Here is a 21,262-nt window from a genome sequence, read left to right on the forward strand (position 1 = left end):
TTTCACTCCTTGGGGATTGCTGAATATAGCTAATTCTTCTTGGCAGTCTCAACCATGTTACTTCAATGACACTCAGACATTCCAAGGCCATTCTGCTTAACATTTTTTAAAGTAGTGGAATTCTTTTTTTCTTTCCTTTCTTTTCAGGTGAAATCTTACATTAGAAGCCTGGTACAAAACAGGTGTGCTATGATGGGGTTGGTGATAGAGAACCCATGGCCCGCCCACTCAGTCTTCCTCTCATCTCTCTAGAACACTGAGGAAACCTGGAGCCCAGTTCAAAGACAAGTTACCTATGATTACCTTACACTTACAGGTAAGACAGCCCGCTGAAAACACTTTCTCTTCAAATTTCCCATGCCAAAAGCATTTCTACGATGTTGTATGGTGCAGAATATTGACTATGGTGTCTGTGTGTGGATGGAGCGGTGGTGGTGAGTAATCATGAAGGCTTTTAGGGAGAAATAACTGCCTTTGGCAGGCAACCCTGTACTTCACCACCTCTGTGTGGGAATAAAATGGCCTTCTATCACTGTGGGCAATACAAAACACATGCTTATAACATTCCCCAAGAGAATGCCAATTTTGCTTGGTAAAATTGAGTATCTAAAAGCACACAGGCTGGTGTTCAGTAAACAAATTGGAATATGCATGCCTCACTGATGTAAGATATATATAAGTCAAAGAAATTGATTTAAACTTACTGCTATTATTTAGCTTTTATCAAAAGCATAGTTTAGATATGGGTTGAGAAACTGGTGCTGGTAGGCCTAGTAGACTGTGAACTTTTATCTGGCTCCTACAGTGTTTTAAAAGACGCTAAAACTATAGGTATATATATTTGGTCAGTTTAGCATATAACATATATATCTTCTGATTTTTCTTTGATTTCTGCTACCCTATATACACATGTGTATTAACTATAATCTGTTATAAATATTTTTGTAAACATGTAGGCCTTATAGATAAATAAAATGTTTTCCTGTGAGCTTCTGTGGAAAAATCACGACCAAATGCTTTATTAAGAACACCCAAGTTCTTCCTGTAATAACTGCTTTAGCTCCATATTTAAACTCTAGATTTCATATTCTAAAAAAAACAAGCATAGCCAACTTTCTCCTTTATTTTCAAGTTTATCAGGACAAAAAAAAATCACAATGAAAAAACTTAGTGATGTTAAAAATGAGGTTAATATAAATGATTATATATAACTTGTCATTTTCAAGTAGTATATATCATTAATTATTTACAAGAAAATAAGATGAAACTAACGTATAATAATTACTTTTAAATTATATTGATATAAAGTCTCTGTTATATATGTGTACTATTTTTTTAACCCAGCTCAGAGAAAAGAATTTGACTTTTTGAATATCTAATAAGCTCCTGGATAATAAAATATAAAGTTTAAACCATATACAGAACATGGAATGCACTCAGAGTTTGAAAGTCTTCAAATATATTCCAAAAATTAAAAAAAATTCATATTTACATTAGGTCTGTTAGGTCCAGGAGGTACTGCATTCATTAAAGTATACATGTTATCGCCAGAGTTGGTTGAATCTGAAACAAAGTATTACTTAATTAAAATATTTCTTTAGAATCTATACCCAATTCATCACAAAGTAACGATCAAAGATGGTTTGCATACATACACCTCTCTATATAAGCTGCAACACTTGAAATTGTCATTACTAAAAACAAATACCCAGTCATTTGCTGACCCCAAAATTATCATTCTGAGGCCATAAATTAGGTATGAGGAATAATCACTTCAATAATTAATGTAAAAGGAATATTAGAAATTTTAAAAATTATAGTAAAGTTTTTCTTTTAAAAAAAGATACTTCTTCACTTCAAGCAATTATATGTGTGTGTATGTGTATATATATAATATATAATATCTCTTAAACTTCAGATTCAGTTGCTTTTCAGTTTTATTTCTTTAAGTTTCCTATATACAAATTTAAAAAATAGCTTTTTTACTTAATAATTAGTGAAAACTGGTAGACTATCCTGGCTTAATTCCAAAAGAAAAAGATTAGAGTATACAATTAGAATAATGTAATTCTCTTGCTTGAACTAAAAGCCAGCTTCTTCCAGCACAATTTCTGATGAAATGTTTTCACTCACTTTATTTTTGATTTATTGTAGTAAAAATATCTGTACTACATATCCATATAAATATATGTAACATTGTGCAGTATTTAAAAAATTTATGTTTCATGTCTGTTAGCTAATTCTAATTAAGTCTCTGAGCATACATGTTTGTATAATATAAAACCTAGAGTGAAAGGCTAAATATTTTACACTGAGAAAATATAAATGATAAATTATGGTTTTCTATGTTTCCACATTATATAATTTTCTTAAATATAATGCAGTAGGCCTATTTTATTTTGTTTTTTAGACGGAGTTTTGCTCTATCACCCAGGCTGGAGTGCAGTGGCATGATCTTGGCTCACTGCAACCTCTGCCTCCTGGGTTCAAGCGGGAACCCTTGCCTCAGCCTCCCATGTAGCTGGGACTACAGGTGCGTGCCACCACATCCGGCTAATTTTTTGTACTTTTAGTAGAGATGGGGTTTCACTGTGTTAGCTAGGAGGGTCTTGATCTCCTGACCCTGTGATCTGTCCATCTCGGCCTCCCAAAGTGCTGGGATTACAGGCGTGAGCCACCGCGCCTGGCCAGTAGGCCCATTTTGAGAAAAAGATGTGTTTAAAATTTTTGTGGTGATTCGAGACAGAAGGTAAGTATCATTTACTTTCTCATGGCAGTAACCATAGAGTGGCAATTACTTTTCCTTTTACTGTGTGATTACTCATTAGACATTAATAAGTTTATTATTTTAGCGTGCATTACTTACAGAGTAGGTCTCATGTCATTTATTGGTTGGCTGTCAACAATGACCCATAAATCTAAATACTGTATTTTACTTCTATTTGAATATATCATAATGTTGAAAAAGTTGGAGTGCCCACCTCATGTTGACCCTATTTGTTTATTCTAAGGAAGGTCCCAACCTACTTTTGTGGTCTTAACTGTTTTTACATCCTTGTGTATGCTGTATTCCTGTCAACCCAGGCTACTGGTTTTTTCCTGCAGGTGACCAACCTTTCCACCTTCATGATTTTGTTCTTTCTTCCTCCAAACAGCCCAGTCTCTACACACTGCAATTCTACTCACTGCTGAAGGGCTATCTCAAATGATGTGTTCTGTGAGGTTTTTTTCCTGGTAGTTGCAAGTGCATGAATGCTCCCCTCCCACTGAGTTCTGCCTTCCATTATAGGAATATTTTACTGCTTTATTCTTTCCTCCTGCTTCCAACTAGGATATAATAAGCTCACAGAGAGAAGGAAAGGGACCATGCCTTACTCATCTTGTGTACTAAAGACAGTAAGTACTGCTAACTTAAATTTAACTGTTGGATCACACACACGATTAACTTAAAAAAATCTTGGATTGCTTTTTAAACACAGGAAATCTTCAAATGGGTTTTCAACTGTATTGGCCTTACTCTTGGTGAAAGGAAGATGGGTTACATATTTTAAATATGCAGAAAGAAAAGAAATTTATCATTTTAAAGACTAATCAAGAATATAATTTCATCTGCTACAGAAAAAATTTGAGAGGGATAAGATTGGCATTTATGGCCGGGTGAGGTGGCTCACACCTGTAATCCCAGCACATTGGGAAGCCAAGGCAGGTGAATCACTTGTGGTTGGGAGTTCCAGACCAGCCTGGCCAACATGGTGAAACCCTGTCTCTACTAAAAATACAAAAATTAGCCAGGTCTGGTGGTACACGCCTGTAATCCCAGCTACTCGGGAGGCTGCAGCAGGAGAATCGCTTGAATCCGGGAGGCTGAGGTTACAGTGAGCTGAGACTGTGCCACTGCACTCCAGCCTGGGTGACGGAGACTCTGTGTCAACAAAGAAAAAATATGTATGTGTGTGTGTATATATATATGTGTGTGTGTATATGTGTGTGTGTGTGTGTGTATATGTATTTACTGGAAAATGTCTGACTTCTTTTTACGTACAGAAAAACTTTACAATAAAGTGGACCTCCTGGGACCTCTTTTCTTGTGGGTGGGGTGCTGGCTGAGTATTAGAGGAGTGACTGTGACACAGGATGAACACATAAAAGAGTACGCAAAAAGACTAGGAAGATGTACTTGTGGCAATTTCTGGTTTGAAAGGAAGATGTAGTAAGATTATTTATTGCCTGCAATGTTCAGTGTTGCCCCAAAAACACTGTTTTAGTTTTGTAGTGAAGCATTTATTATTCACATGCTACCTTCATAAATTAAACATTAACTTCACCATGTAAGAATGTAAATATGGGCAAAATGATCAGGTGATATAATTCTATCTTCAATGAATTGTATCATTTTCAATGAAGATGCCTTCAGGACACAGACCATTAAATATCCAAGGAGTTAGTGAAGCAAAGTAAAATTTTGTATTAATTATCAAGTTTATGATTTTTCTAAATTAAAAGGGCTCAAAATTTAAAATTTTTATTGGTATGATCAACGATATTGAATTTCAAGCTTCCATCTTAATTTCAACAAGCCAGTTAAAAACATATGAGTTTAACAGTAAAACATCATAATCAAAAATACTTTATAATTATTATTTCCCATTTACTTAATCATCCCAAATAATAACTGATCAAGTTTTAGCCTATTTCTTTGTTTTCTACTTTCTAGATTTGTGTTATAGTTTCAAATGAAACTGTGATTATATTGCTGAATCATGAGATTTTATTTTTCCATGTCATTACAAATTCTTTGATAATAATAATAATGGCTCTATTATACTCCATCTTCCACCTTAAACATTAATTTAATAGTTCCACTAACATTGAATTAGGCATGAAGTTTGTGTCTACTGTTTTATTCTTGAGTATAACAAATAAACATTCTTCTACATAAATTTTGGGTTGTATCTCTGTCTAATTTCTAGTATGAGAATTATAGAGTCACATGGTATGAACCTTTTCATGGCTCTTGACACATTTTATCATAACACTTTCAAAGAGAGGTGTGCCAATTTAGTCTTCTACTGTTAACAACCTCAAGACACATTTAATAGTCTGTGTTAAAGTCTCAAAAATAAAGGATAAAACTATTTAATTATATAAAATGATTATGAAAATATTGATGTTTCAGTTTAGAAGATAAAAAACTTTTATTATTACACAGTGAATTTATTAGCTGACTAATAAATACTTATAGACATATAGGGTAAATAATACTGTAAGTACGTCTTCATCCTTCATTCATCTTAGTAGGATAATAGATCTCGTGACTCTGATTTGGCATTTGAAACCTAATGAATCCATGTATTTAATGTTTTATTTATTCAGAAATTTTCTAAATTGTAGAATATTTGGATAGTTTTCTCAGTCTCAATAAATCTTTAAGTTTGACACATTTTTGGGCAATTCATACGGATTAGCAGTTTTCATCCTGATTAAATCTGACAGCCACACCATAAGAATTTTCTAAATGCTTAACTGGATAATAGTTATTTAAGAACACTGTATTTCTTCCTACCCTGCTGCCTCTACTCCTTTAACCATCATGAGAACATGACTACTACTACCTTTATTTCATGCACAATTTCTATAGTCTGTGATTTTATTCTAATAATCAAATACCCATGTGGCTAGTTTGATTACAATACCTGCTGGACTAGGCATGATGGGTGTTCCTGGTGGCCCTCCACCTCCTGGAGGACCCTAAATAATTACACAAAATTTCAGTAAAAATAAGGCATTGCATAACAAAAAACAGAAGTTAGACTTCTATCTATAATAATCCAATTTGAAAATAAGAACAGAAATAATTTTTCTCTATAATTTCCTTTCTTTGAATGCACAATCATTTAAATATTCTACAAAACATAATTTAGCTTAAATATGTTGAGACTGTTTTGACAAATTTCCAAAAACAATGAGCCTGTAACATTAATTCATTATTCATGACTTAATTATATCAGTTACAATGAGGTTAAGAAGAAACCATTCAACAGGGCCTTTAAAAATCCATACCACAGAAATAATTCATATGTATTTTTAGTTTTTATAGAAAGCTAACATAGTATTCACTTAGAAAATATCTTTAAAAATGAAGATATCTGCTTATTGATTCATATTTTTAAAAAAATGCACTGATGTCATTTCTTTCTTCTGTCAGCATCAATTGCAATGTTTCTGGAGCACTGTACCTTCCACTATCACGTCAATTAGAAATGAAAGGCACAGTTGACTAATGCTGTGGGTTACTGAGGCTGTAGCTACACAATCAAACTGAAATGGAGATTAGGTAATTCTAAAGTTAATTCAATAATTTCACATAACCAAAATAGATAAGTCAAGCAATGGGTTTTAGGCTTTTTCAGATGCTCTATATACAGCAATCAAATTAACTTTTAAATGGCAAAATTTTAACTTCATTCTGAAGGTACAGATACAGCCTGCCAATTATTTCAGATGAGATTGGGCACATTCAGGGTGGTATGGCTATAGACCTGCCAATTATTTCAAATAATATCTGTATTTGCACAACTTAAAATTTATTTTAAATAAATGTCTATAATTTCATAAAATGATGTATCAGCCTTATTCATTAGTGACTTTAAGAAAAAACAGGTTTTATACAAATTTTCTTACTTTCATTTTTATTTCATAGAAAATGCAAAGAAAGACTTGCTTAATTTTATAGCTTACATGAACACTGAACACTAAGTTCACAGGTCCAAAGCAGTGTGTGCTTTTCACTATGTTAATAAAACACTATTTCCATGGAGAGTGAAATGCTCACTGATTTCCTTCTTATGCATTCTCTTTTTCCCCTCCAGCTAGCCATCACCTCTGAACATTTCTGTAGGAAAGATTTCCCTTGTTATCATTTTATCCTTGTTTCCCTGTTAGGCGTTTCCCTCTAAATGGTGTAACATATTTTCCTCTATGTTGATCTTGAGATGTGGCTAGGATCATAATGTGATGATGATTAAAAGGTCACTTGTAAGCTCAGGAGGCCATATAAAACTTGTTAATTTGGCTTCACATTGATATGAATTTTTGGAAAATTTTAATGTGTACTAAATGGTAATAATGATAAAAATAAGTGTTCTCAATTTCAAAGAATGACCAAAAAATGAAATGATTCCTCTAAATTATTAGTCACTATTCTGCTGTCTAATTCATTTGTGATTGGGGGAAAGTTTAATGTCTTAGACGCTCTGTGTGGCGCATAGGGTTGCATGGGGGTATAGATTATTCTCCTGGAGAACTGCAAATTCAAGCATATTATTGTGTAACTGGGGATTACTCTCTTCATGATTGGACAGAGTGTATTGTACTGGTTTTCAGAAACATATGCTGAAGTAAAACACAGTACTCAGGGCAATTCTGGCCAGATTGATAACTGTTTCACTAATGAACATCAACATATGTACTGAGGTTGGCAGATGAAACAACTCAAGATGTTCACTTCTTGGCCAATACACAGGGCCTCTTCTTAACATCTGGACAACTATTTCATTGCCCAAATAAAATGTAACATCAATTCTTATGAGCAAACAAACCCAAATGTACTTACTACATAATTCCCAGGAGATGCTGAGGAGTATGGTATCTGGAACACGAATAGGACAAAAAAATTTTTGATTCATGTAGCAATATGGACACTGACCTAAAATGAATTTATTTCATGATTTTTTGCCAAGTTTTAAAATGTATCACAAAGCATAGTAAAGGATAAAAAAATTTATGTCTGTTTAAGTACTGGAAAACTGAATAATAATAACTTGGATTCACACAAAAGAAGATAGATTTTAGTCAAGAGGATTTTAGACAGAATAACTGCTTTAAGTTACATTGGTTTCAGGTAAGTTGTACACATTGCATGATACTAATTACTTATTCTGTAAGTAGAAATATATATATATATTTGTGTACATAAAAAATGGGAAACCAGAATTTTTCAAATCAGTAGTCTTTACACATACAATTTCTAAGCTATTTACTTTTTTTTTTTTTTTTTTTTTTTAAGACAAGTTCAGGCTACTACATTCATGCAGTATGGGTCAATACTTGATAAACAGCCCTTACCACTTCTCCATCCTTTTCTAATTAGATACTAGAAAACAATATAATAAATGCAAAAAAAGTTTGTTAATACGAGTCTCCAAAGACTATTAATTTGTGGGGATCAGATGTGGGTAACGAATTCCCTCTTTCTCTTCAAATCAAGCTTTTCACCAAGCTCTTTTCTAGAGATGGTATGGTATTAATACCACATTGCTGTGATAATTTAAGAAATGAAAAACCAGAAAACCTATGTTTAAAAGTAAGCCCTTGAGTGTGTATATTAATAGTGAAAGTTAAATCCAAATATTTTCTTTTTTCACACAAGCTAACTAACTCACTTGCATGAAGATGCTGTACATCTATAACAGATATTTTTGTCTTATTCTGAAGAACACCAATAGATTACTCTCTACTCGAAGTCAGACAGCCAGGGCCAGAACAGGATCCTTATAGTAGTGAAAAGATTAGTGCTTGTACTATTCTAAACCCTCTCTCCCAGTACCTGCCATATAATTAAACATAAAAATAATATGAAACCATAAAGTAAGTATAAGGAAGTACAACCAAGTTATGATTTTCTCTTGATAATTATTTGATTTTTTGGAAATATTTAATATTTAATATTAAGTTATTTGAAAAGCTTTTCTCCTCCATATTTGGTGTTCCTGCTTTGCCTTAAGCACAGAACACATGTCCCCGAGGCCCTGCTTGGTCTGCCTATGAGTAATTCAGCACTGCAGATGGCCACTGATAGAATGCCTAGCATCACTAGGGATGAGAATTAATTCTGCTGCGTACTGAGATTTTTTTAAGGCAGTAAACGTTTACTTCATTTAGTGAATGAATACAACTTTGCTCTCTTGGGTCCCCTTCAGTTCATTATCTACCTACCATTCATCCTCTGCTTCTCATTTTTTTGGAGGGGACAAGGTCTTTTTTGTCACCCAGGCTGGAGTGCAATGGGACAAACACGGCTCACTGCAGTCTCGACCTCCTGGGCTCAAGAGATCCTCCTACTTTGGCCCCACAAGTAGTTGGGACTAAGGCGTGCTCCACCATGCCTGGCTAATTTTTAATTTTTTGTAGAGATGCAGTTTTTCTATGTTGCCCACGCTGGTCTCAAACTCCTGAGCCAAGCAATCCACCTGCCTTGACCTCCCAAAGTGTCAGGATTATAGGTGTGAGCCACTGTGCCGGGCCTACTTCTCCTTATTTAAATGTGAGTCTGCCTTTTCCAAATCACCAATTTATCTATTGGCTCCTAGGACCAATTTCATCTCTCTCTGTTTTTAGCACTTGGCTCATGTTCTTCTGTCACTCTATATTGCCTATCATCATTCTTAAGCAACTTTAAGGTACAATCTAATTAGCCTTTAGATCTTTGGAATTTACAGTTCACTACCTTCCTTTACTTTACAGTATACTCCCCTCTCCTCCATTTATGAGTATGGTCATATCCTAAGACTCTTTACTGAACAACTAACTCCCTTGCCTGACATCTTTCTTCTTCCTCATGATACTTACAAAAATTACTCTATATTCCAACCAGGGTTTTCTAGGATCACAATTCCACCATGTTTACTTAGTACATTATTTCTCTATTAGTTTATGACTAAATTGCCTCTGCCCCTGCTTCGTGGCACTGTCAACATTTTATTTCTCGCTCCAATGTCTTGAATTTATTATCATAAAGCCTACTTTGTTAATTTCCATTTCTTTGATCACCCTCTAGCCAGCCAACCTTTCTGTTTTAAAGCACAGATTTCCTGGAGAGAAACACAGAACAAGGTTGACAAGATCCAAAGTGTAATCATGCTCTCCAACTTCCACCTCATCTTAACTAATATCTGGAAGCATTTTTGGCTCAGCCTTTATGAAAGCCTTGAAGCTTACTGGTAATGTGTCAGTAAACCCAGTAAACTTCATGGGGGACAAAAAGCCCTGATTTATAGTATTTGCCAGTTACTGTGGTGTAAATATTTCCACATGGCAAATTTTAAGCTAACAGTGGTTTAACAAACAGCTCATGAAATTCCTGAATATTTAACAGTGGACTCTTGTGAGCTGGCAATCATGGTGATTACACCATCCTGAGTAAATATTCTGTCTTCCTGTCATACATTGAAGGTATCGGCGCTCTTGCTTTACCTTCATTTTCAGCTCAACATTCCATTATTTATAGATTTAAATTTTCATGTATTCATCCCAGATAGGAAAAAACAAACTTTCTATTTATTTCCAAAGGTAGCTTTTTCCCAAGTATCTCCTTCTTAAGTCCTTGCTCCTTTTATATTATTTATTTATTTTATTCTTTTTATTTATGTTTTGAGATGGAGTTTCGCCCTTGTTGCCCAGGCTGGAGTAAAGTGGCGCGATCTTGGCTCACTGTAACCTCTGCCTCCTGGGTTCAAGCAATTGTCCAGGCTCAGCCTCCCAAGTAGTTGGGATTACAGGTGTCTGCCATCATGTCCGGCTAATTTTTGTATTTTTAGTAGAGACGGGGTTTCACCATGTTGGCCAGGTTGGTCTTAAACTCCTGACCTCACGTGATCCACTCGCCTTGGCCTCCCAAAGTGTTGGATTTACAGGCGTGAGCCACTGCACCTGGCCTCCTTTTATATTTTTAATTTCTCCTTCTTCATGATTCCTTCAAACAGTTAAATATAATAAACATTTAAAAATACTTTTTAAAATGTTATCTCAACTAGTTGTTTAATTTCTTTCAATTTTTTGCCCTGTCAACCTCTTTAATTTTGGCATATGTTGTTTCTATTTCATAGTCTTTGATGTCTTTATTAAAAATCAGCATTTGGGCTCCTAGCCCTAGCACTAGTAGTGTAAAGGACGTAAAATATTAACAATATAGGTAGAAGTACCATGTGGGTACAGAAGACATATTTGAGCTGGACAGCTGGGACTTATAGAGAGTAGATGCCCATCAGAAAGACAAAGAGAAGAACTGCTATAAAAAAGAAAGAAAGAAAGAAAAGAAATCATGGTTTATTTGGAAAATGCTATGCTATGTTATATAGCTGCTATAGTGTGGGGCTTATAGGGGGTTGTGGTAAAGGGTGAGGCTGCACAGTCAGACTATGAATGAATTTATGCTGTAGGAAGTAAGGAGTCATGGGTTTTATAGAGACACGTTCAAATGTATGTTTTTAAAATCTTTTTTTATTTTTAAATGTTTTGTACAGACAGAGCCTCATTTTGTTGTCCAAGCTGGACTCAAACTCTTGGCCTCAAGGTATCCTCCTGACACAGCTTCCTGAAGTGCTGGGATTATAGGCATGACCCACCACACCTGGCCCTAAATTTATGTTTTAGAGAAATAAATCTAGAGGCGTCATGGAATATGAATACAAGTTAGAAGACCATTGGAAAAAATCCAGGCAAGAGATGACAAAGAGTGACAGGCAGTGCTGATAAAGATAAGCAGGAGTAGGAGAATCTGAGGGTCATTTCACAAAGTACTTGGCAGAGCTTGGTGACAAACTGGGTATGGCAGACAAAGAAAGGAAGAAGTTAAGATAATTCCTAGGTTTTCAACTTGGTGACTGGGTAGATGATGGTGCTACTCATTTATACATAGGGAATTCAGGGAGTGGGGCAGGTTTGGGGAAATGTCTGATTATTGGATTTGAAGGCACCAGTAGACACTGAGATAGATATGATAAACAAACTTTTAGAAACACAGGTCTAGAACATATCAGAGACCAGGACTAACGATATAGCTTCAACTGAATAAATTTCTACTTTGTGCTGGACAAGATACTTGATCTAGGATTCAACTAGTTTTTGGTAGTTGAAACAACATGGTAACATTAAAATGAAAAAAAAAAAAAAAGCAGCCAAGAAATATAATTAGAAAACATTGCCAATTAAGAATGGGTAGAGACCAGGCATGGCAGCTTACACATGTAATCCCAGCACTTTGGGAGCTGAGGCGGGAGGATTACCTGAGCCCAGGAGTTTTAGACCAGCCTGGGCAATATGGCAAAACCTTGTCTCTGCAAAAAAACAAAACAAAACAAAAATTAGCCAACCATGGTGGCATGTGCCTCTAGTCCCAGCTACTCAGGAGGCTGAGGTGGGAGGATTGCTTAAGCCCAGGAGGTGGAGGTTGCAGTAAACTGAGACTGCACCACTTGCACCACTGCACTCCAGCCTGGGCAACAGAGTGAGACCCTGTCCTGACCCACTCCCTCAAAAAAAGAGAGAGAGAGAGAGAGAGAGAGAGAGAGAGAGAGAGAATGGTGGATATGTGACTGCATGAAAATCAGGAGAAATATAAAAAGTCAAGCAAGCTAGATTTTTAAGAAGGAGGTGGATGTAGTGATTAGGAAATATCTAAACTGGGTTTATTCTTGAACGCTGTCAGGCTTTTAAGCTTTTTACCTTTCTGTGATACACCTAAAAATAAATAATAAAAAAGTAATAAATATATGGAAAACTAAAGAAACATTATTAGGCCGGGCGCGGTGGCTCAAGCCTGTAATCCCAGCACTTTGGGAGGCCGAGACGGGCGGATCACGAGGTCAGGAGATCGAGAGACGATCCCGGCTAACACGGTGAAACCCCGTCTCTACTAAAAAAAAAATACAAAAAAATAGCCGGGCGAGGTGGCGGGCGCCTGTAGTCCCAGCTACTCGGGAGGCTGAGGCAGGAGAATGGCGTAAACCCGGGAGGCGGAGCTTGCAGTGAGCTGAGATCCGGCCACTGCACTCCAGCCTGGGTGACAGAGCAAGACTCCGTCTCAAAAAAAAAAAAAAAAAAAAAAAAAAAAAAGAAACATTATTAAACTGAAAAAAGAAAAGATATTAAGACAAAACCAAGGAGTCAAATATCTCAAAGGTTAGGTACGATGAGGACAGAAAGTAAGTCACTGTGTTTGGTTGGTAAGTAGAAAGTCACTAATAACCTTCAGAATAGGACTTTCGTGGGAATTGAAATGGGTTGAGAAGTAAATTCAATAAACTTCCATTCATTACCTGTCATGTTTCAGGTACTTCATTGCCACATGGTGATGAAAAAGACAGAAAGGCCAAGAAATTAATTATCTAGGAGAAGGTGGTGAGGGAGTGGAAGTGTGGGAGACATGGGATGGTGGCTGGAGACTGAGGAAGGGTTGAGAGAAGTTTTGTAGTGGTAACCCCTCCCAACTCTAGAGGAGTGGAGAACTAGGGCTTTCAGGTTGTCTTGGGATTTTGTTCACAGCACGGCACTAGAGGAAAGTTCCAGTCAATGGAAAGGAATATAGACCAAAGACTCATCTGAAAGAGTGAATGAGTAGGATATGCAAAGAAGTAACAAGAAATAGAATAAAGAGAATAGATAGGGACAGGCGTGGTGGCTTACACCTGTAATCCCAGCACTTCGGGAGGCCGAGGTGGGTGGATCACCTGAGGTCAGGAGTTCGAGAACAGCCCGGCCAACACGGTGAAACCTTGTCTCTACTAAGAATACAAAAGTTAACTGGGCATGGAGGTTGGTGCCTATAATCCTAGCTACTCGGGAGGCTGAGGCAAGAGAATCATTTGAACCTGGGAGGTGGAGGTTGCAGTGAGCCGAGATTGTGCCACTGCACTTCAGTCTGGGTGACATGAGCAAAATTACATCTCAAAATAAATAAATAAATAAAAGGGAGAGAGAGAATAGATGGGTCAGAATTGAAAAGAAAAATATATGTATATTTCTATTTCGGAGATAAGAAGGAAGAAGGGTGACTAAAGGTCTGATAACATTGGAAGTAAAGGGCAGAATCTGAAGAAATTTGGATCTAATGGTCTCTTCTTCTCCTTTGTAAAATACGACACAATTTTAGCTTATAGAGAAGGCGCCAAACATAATGTAGGTGCAGAATGAGAATAAAGAATTGCAATAGTATTCACTGAGGAGGACAAGAAAAGCAGCTAAGGAAGAGTGAAAGAAACAAACTGCTGGTAAAGCATCAGGGAGGACCTAGCTGAGGTTGAACATCACAGATCCTAATTATAATGTGTCAAGCATAAGAAAGAAATACGCATTAGACATTGTGGAAGAAGCAAAGGTGTCCTACAAATACTTCAAATTTAACGTTCAAAAAAACAAAAACCAAAGCCCCCAAACCTCATTGCCTACCTCTACACCTGCTGCTTTTCCTATGATCCTAGCTCAGTTGTGTTACTCCCATTCTCCTACCTACCTGGATTCAAAAAGTTGAAATCACCTTCAACTCTTTCCTTCTCTTTATCCTAAATCCTCCTTCTAACCCTACCTTATACTTTATATCAAATACCCATTAAGATGAAATGAAAGGTAAAAATGGAGATGTAGAAGATAAGCAAAATTAGAGGACTAGAAAGTCAGAAATACAGAATTCGAAGAACTTATTATTTGACAGAGAATAAAATTAAGGGCCACACATACTGTCTGGCTACTCTAGACAGATCACTCAAAAGCTGTGATGAGAATCCAAATATTCTGAAATGTTCTGAGTCCCAATACCCATGATTGTGGTGCTCTGGTAGAGGGCAGAGGGCTTTCATTTTGTTAAATGATCTGTAACATTTTAGATAAGTGCCTTTCTTCAACTGTGAAGTTTAAAGCTATCTTACAAGCACTGGTTTACTAGAAATAAGGGAAGATAATATCAAGACATTATCTGTACCACATGAAATTAAAAATATTCTACTCTATTTTAGTGCTTTTTTTAAAAAAATGAGCACCTATTTGTATAGAGCAGAGCCTATTTGGAGTAGTGTGTTCATATTTCTTTTCAGCTTAATCACTATTAATAGATTCTTATATTTTCCTTAAAGGAGTTTCTCTTTTTCCTCTGACAAGTAAGCGAATTAATGAATACAATGCTACACTGAACATTTGTTGTTTTTGCCTATCCCCTCTTTTACTATCCATTCCTTTAATTTTCTTTGGGGAACTATTTCTGCCTTATTTTTTCTCCATGTGGCTTGGGTGGGACTCAGGATGACATTATTTAAACTTCTGGAACCAAATGTGCTCAAAACCAAAAATATACCTGGACTTTTCAGATACATGATCCAGTAATACTCTTTTTCAGTACAAGTCTAGTTTGGTTGGTTTTCTGGACCTTGTAATCAAAAGTGTCTATTTTCAATAAAATGATAATGATCAGAACCTGCTGCTTAGCCAAAGATCACAATCCTTTGTAATAAAGATAAAAAATGAAAAGTTACAATTAGGGAGTTTGTAAATAAACCTCTAAGTAAGAATCTGAGACCAATACTGACTGTAATGCTCAGAGGTAAGAAAATTAAAAATAAAAATCACAACTTTTATTCGGAATTAAAAATATGAGTTTGCCCTTAAAAATGTTTTTCCTGCTGTCATATAAAAGAGTGCCAAAAATATTTTTGACCAAAACACTTTTATATGACAAAATTGTGGACAAAGATTAGGCAATAAACACATATATTATGGATAATGACAAACAGGTTTCATACTTTCAGAGAAGTGACTTATAAACATGGAAAGTAGAAAGGTTAGACTGAATCCTGTAGAGATGGACTGAAATGGAAGCATCAGTGTGCACTCATGCACATTAGGTAAAGGTATAGATGTGTGTGGCTATGTGTATACACATAGATATATTTCCTAGTTCTGTTAGTTGAGAGGGTCTAAAAGTTGTATTACTCTAGTGGGTTCTAAATACCAATATCCACTAAAAGAACCCCAAGCTCCTTAAAGAAGTGGCTGTTTCCAGGGCTAAAACTGGGAAAATATAAGAAGAGCTTCAAAGTGCTCAGAGAATAATAGGGACATGTTAAAAGGTTAAGTGATCCAGCTTAAAAGGGAAAACTTGGAACAATTTCAGCATCCTAAACACAGAGAATAAAATAATTCATAAATATATCTTATATACATAAATGAATATGAATGGAAAAGAAAAAGCAACTGTTATAGTTAGCTAACTAATAAATGGAGAAGGAAAGACAGAATTCAAAATATCCATTTGACAACCAACGAAGTAAAAAAGTGATTCAAGCAAGAATCATCAATAGATGTCCAAAATAGCAGATGAAAGTATAAGGAGGAAGAGGAGACTTACTGTACATTCAAAGTGTGTCTCTAAGTTAATAAGTACAAGGGGAAAAATAGTGATTTTATAGTGGAGAAGCCTGACAAGCACCGCCTTAACTAAATGATCAAAATTAAGATGAACAATAATGGGATAAATCATCATGTGCCTCCTGAAATGATGAGAAAAACACATTTTTTTTCTTTTTTTTTTTTTTTGGAGACGGAATTTGACTCTTGTTGCCCAGGCTGGAATGCAATGGCAAAATCTCGGCTCACTGCAACCTCTGCCTCCTGGGTTCAAGTGATTATCCTGCCTCAGTCTCCAGAGTAGCTGGAATTACAGGCGCCTGCTACCATACCCGGTGTATTTTTGGTAGAGACGGGGGTTTCACCATGTTGGCCAGGCTGGTCTCGAACTTCTGACCTCAGGTGATCCACCTGCCTCAGCCTCCCAAAGTGCTGGGATTACAGGCATGAGCCACCGCGCCTGGCCAAAAACTACAAAATTACTTCTGTAGTATCCCTGACAAATATGTATAAACTAAATCTAACCAGGAGGAAATAGATAAAACCAAATTATAGACATTCTAAATAATCTTGCTTGGAGTTTTTTAAATCCAAGGTTAAGAAAGACCAAAACAAACAAACAAACCTCCCGCCCCAAACAAAAACAAGCTGAGAAACTGCTCCAAGTTAAAGGAGACAAAGAGACATGAAGGATGAATGTAACAAGTAAATTCAGATTTTCTTTTGTTAGAAAAGATTATTGGGCCAATTAGTGAAATCTGAATAAGATCTATAGATTAGAAAATAGCATTACATCAAAGTTGATTTCCTTATTTTGATCATTTTACTGGGGTTATAAAAATTATGTGTTAGTTTTTTAGGAAATATACATGCAAGTATTTAGGGATCATGTTTCAGGAAATTTAAACAGTCTAAAAATATGTTTATGTAAGGAGAGGAAATCATAAAGCAAATGTGGTAAGACATTAACAACTGGGAATCTGGGCAAAGGGTATATGGAAATTCTTTGTAGTACTCTTGCAATGTTTAAATCTGAACTTATTTCAAAATAAACATTTAAAAGAAAAAACAGTAAACAAAACATTTGAAAACAGCAAAAACAAAACAACTACTTTAATATGCTGCGTTGAAGAGTCAGAGACTAACTGTAGTGATACAAACTGAAAAGTGTCTTAATATTAAATATAGGCAGGAAGTCTAAGAAACTTGGAATTCAACATAATTTGGATAAGTTGTCACCACAAAATGATCAATGGTTTTGGGGGAAAAATACCTCCTTAATACTTTTTGCTTCTGTTTCATAGAAGCCCTATGTCTTTGCTAGAAAGTCATCCGTTATCTATGATTTTTTTTTCCTTGTTCTTATACTGGTCATTTTCAGAGGCATACTTCTCCTTTGCATGCTCAGAATGATGACTACTTTCTCTTTCTAAAAGAAAACGATAGGCCTCCTCCACTTCTTTTCCCTATTCACATACTTTGAGTAAGGGTAGATGTTTGCACAGTTGATATATATTCATGGAGGAGACTGCTTTCAGCTCCATTACTTGCCTACACGTGTGCTGATCAAATGCCCATTTCAGACTGGTGGACAGCAGGTGGATGTGTACAGCTTTTACCCTAATTGCTAATGTTTCCCAGGGTCTAAAATAATGCAGAACTGCTAATGTGTTACAGCGCATTCTCCTACCCACAGTGCCCAGCGCTATGAAATCCTAAAGAGATGGAGTACCTAAAAAACTAAAAGTCATCAGAACACAGAGCTCTCTTCTCATTTATACTGTTTACTTGGATAATATACCCCATTGGTACGATGCAACATCCTTGTCAATATCAACTGCTCAAACCCTGTCTACCTTCCTAGGTGCCTTGTGGGAGATAGAATCTTCAGATGAGTATGTAAAAGAAAGTACTTAGAGAGGTGGGTAGTGGTGGGTGTGATTTGTACTCTGGTTGCCTGCAATGGGCAGTAAAGCGATGACTGGCTGACCTGACAATGAGGAATATGAGAAGGGTTTTTGTGCTTCTAGGTGGGAAGGTTTACAAAGTTAAGGTGAGCCACTGGTTGTGCTTTTCCATCTAGTTTCAAAAGACATGCAGATAATGGATATTCTTTCCAGATTCTGGCACTGGGAAGACTTGGAGTTTTCTGTGTTACAAAAAATGTTTTCTTGCATTCTTATTACGTATGGGTATTTAAATAGGAAGTTAAAATAAATGTATCTTGACCTGCTAGACACTTTTCATTTTAAAGTGAAATCTTGAATGAATTTATTAAGTCAAATAGTAAGAAGCTAACAGATAGTAAGAAGCAAACTCTTCTAAACATATAAGCAAACTAAAAGAATTTTGAAGGCGTAAAGGTATTCTATTCCAACACAATCTGGCAAGACACTATTTTAGAAGAAAGGTTTGTTGAAATTAAATAGTACACTGAAGACTCAAATGGAAGCAACATCATTCTTTTCACTTCAAATAATTTCAGTTACTTAGCAAACATCACAGCTATTAAAATTAAGAGAAAAGCAGAGAACATAAATTAACATTTTAAAAAATATATGACAGTTACTTATTTGAGCTGAAAGTGATTCCTGCTTTAAAATAGTAATGAATTTAGGATGATTCTTCCTACACCCTAACCTTAAACATTGGATCAGTTTGATATTCATTTAACATTAAGGCCACTGCTAGTCAATGAAGATACCTTTGTACATATTAGCAAAAGGCATCCTCTTTGGGTAGATGACCACTGACTTCACAAGGGGATCACAGGTTGTATTTCATTCTCCTACTGACTCCCTTGACCCAGGAACCTTTGTGCAGTGCACATACTACACAGATGTACACTGCAGGCTTCTCTCACATATCGAAGAACTCAAGGTTTAAAGACAAGAAGGAAAAACATCTCCAGGATCACAACATTAAAATCATATTAAGTTTAAGACCGATAGCTTAATTTTCAACCTGTGCATATATTTCTGTGACATTATTAAGATAGATAAATATTTGTGCCATCAAACCACTGCAACAAATATATAAAGAAAATTCCCAAGATGTCAGGTATATATAGAGATGTACAAGGATGGCAATTTAGCTAACAGGTACAAAGTAAATGTGCGAATGCTTTCTGGGGCAACAAGAAAACAAACCTAGATGTAACTGATACAGCAAATGAAATCATAATAATTTGACTTCTTCTAACAGAGGTTGATAGTATTTGGCAACTTAGTGATTATTAATAGTTATTTTAGGAGATGAAACAATTTGCGATACAGATCGCTATTTATAGGCTATTGTAGTATACACTTAAGTCACACTATTTCAATTTTTATTTTTGGAAGGCTTGTTGACAATAGAATGCATGTTTATATTAGACCTTGAAGTGAAAGAAAATTATGTAATTTCAAAAAATTATGCATCTTTTTCTAAAATATATATTAAACTTCTTTTTGAATGATTACTTAAAAAAAGGTTACTACAACCACCTGCAAGGCTTCCAAAAAGCAAAATGTTTTTGTGATTTTTGTTAAATGTTACAAAATGCAAAATACTTAAAAAATATATATATGCATACTCACTGAATTGGCATTTGTTGGGTTTGGCCAAGGTCTACCACCACCTGGACCCCTACAAAACAATTTGATAAATGAAATTTTAACCTATGCTTTGAATGTTTCACAATAATCAATGACAAATCATAAAATATTAACATTTACAATTTGGTTACCATACAGTTCTAGTTTGGCACTGAAATTACTCTCTTTATATTTATTTTAATAGCTTTTTATATTAATTAAGTCCCCCAATTTTATCCTTCCATGGAAAAGTTTTCTTCCCAAATTGAACTGCTTTTAGAAAGCCCAGTTTTATTTTAATATTAAATGGTTATTGTTATAAAGATGGTAATCACTCATAGGAGTAAATATACACATATATTGAAATTATAAAACATACTTCTGTAAAGTGTTATGAACTAAATATAAACTATAATCTTGTGATATCTATATAAGAGCTTGCTGTATCTCATTCAAAATAAAATTTGTAAAACATCAACATATGTGAAATGATTGCTCTTATTAAGCGATAAGCAAATAAAAATACATAAAAGGTATCTAAAGTTGCCTCCTTTTAAAAAAACCAGAGTATCACAGATTACTTCATATATTTATTAATCTATCTTTCAATGCTACTGATGATTTAGTTACTATTAAATGGGAAATCCCATTTCTTGTTCTCATAATTTCAGTCCAGATAGTGGCCAGAGTAAATCCTAGAAAAAATGGGAGATAATCTATGCCAATATATTACTTCATTTTAGAGTAAAGGAGAATGTTCTGTATTCCACAGCTTATAAGGACACAGAGCTTTTGAAGCAAAATTAATGTCCAATTAGTTAAATCAAAAAGGTCTCTTGTCCTCATGCTTTAGTACTAAGTTGTGTACCTGAATAAATACTGTCTTATGAAAAGCAGACTACTATCAGTCTCCTCTAATTAGGGTCATTTAAAATTCCCCTTCCTTTGAATCACTATGACAATGAAAATTTTAAATTAAAAAATCCCTTGATTCTAGCGACTTTAAACCTAAAATTCTAAATCAGGAGTGTCCAATCTTTTGGCTTCCTTGGGCCACACTAGAAGAAGAATTGTCTTGGGTTGCACACAAAATACACTAACACTAATGACAGCTGATGAGCTAATAAAAAAAAAAAGAATCACAAATAAAATCTCGTAATGTTTTAGGAAAGTTTACAAATTTGTGTTGGGTCACATTCAAAGCCATCCTGGGCCACGGGTTGGACAAGCTAGTTCTAAATGTTAGATAAAGAGGCTGTGCAAGTTAGTTATTATATTACCCATATTTGCATGGAATATTTAGAACCATTTTTAGTTTCATTTTGAGATTCCCCAGGGTTGTGAGCAGCAGGGAAGGGAATGAGTCCTGTCCCTGGGCTCTATTAGGAAAGCCCAAGTGGAATTTTTTCCCAATTCAGCTTAAGGTATAGAAGATACCAGTGGGGACTTGATAAAATTTTGTGCATAGGGAGAAAGAAGGTGAGGGGCATTTGTATTGATTTTCTTTGGAAATTGTT

At 35.4% G+C, this 21,262-nt stretch overlaps 1 protein-coding gene across 27 annotated transcripts in view; it reads right to left on the reverse strand.

The window, feature by feature from the left end:
* SSBP2 (single stranded DNA binding protein 2) overlaps positions 1-21,262 on the reverse strand; it is a 329,142-nt gene that overhangs the window by 20,640 nt on the left and 287,240 nt on the right. For 24 of the 27 annotated variants that reach the window (XR_013418085.1, XR_013418084.1, NM_001260682.1 and 21 more), the window contains 4 exon segments: positions 19,749-19,797; positions 7,613-7,648; positions 5,694-5,748; positions 1,493-1,563 (listed from right to left, as the gene is read on the reverse strand). Coding sequence is in view for 25 of the 27 variants with exons in the window: in NM_001260682.1 (NP_001247611.1) it covers positions 1,493-1,563; positions 5,694-5,748; positions 7,613-7,648; positions 19,749-19,797 (211 nt within the window). In the remaining 2 variants the exon portion in view is untranslated. 27 annotated transcript variants of the gene reach the window in all.

This window comes from Macaca mulatta, chromosome 6 (assembly GCF_049350105.2).
Source record: "Macaca mulatta isolate MMU2019108-1 chromosome 6, T2T-MMU8v2.0, whole genome shotgun sequence".
NCBI classification, from domain to species: Eukaryota; Metazoa; Chordata; class Mammalia; order Primates; family Cercopithecidae; genus Macaca; species Macaca mulatta.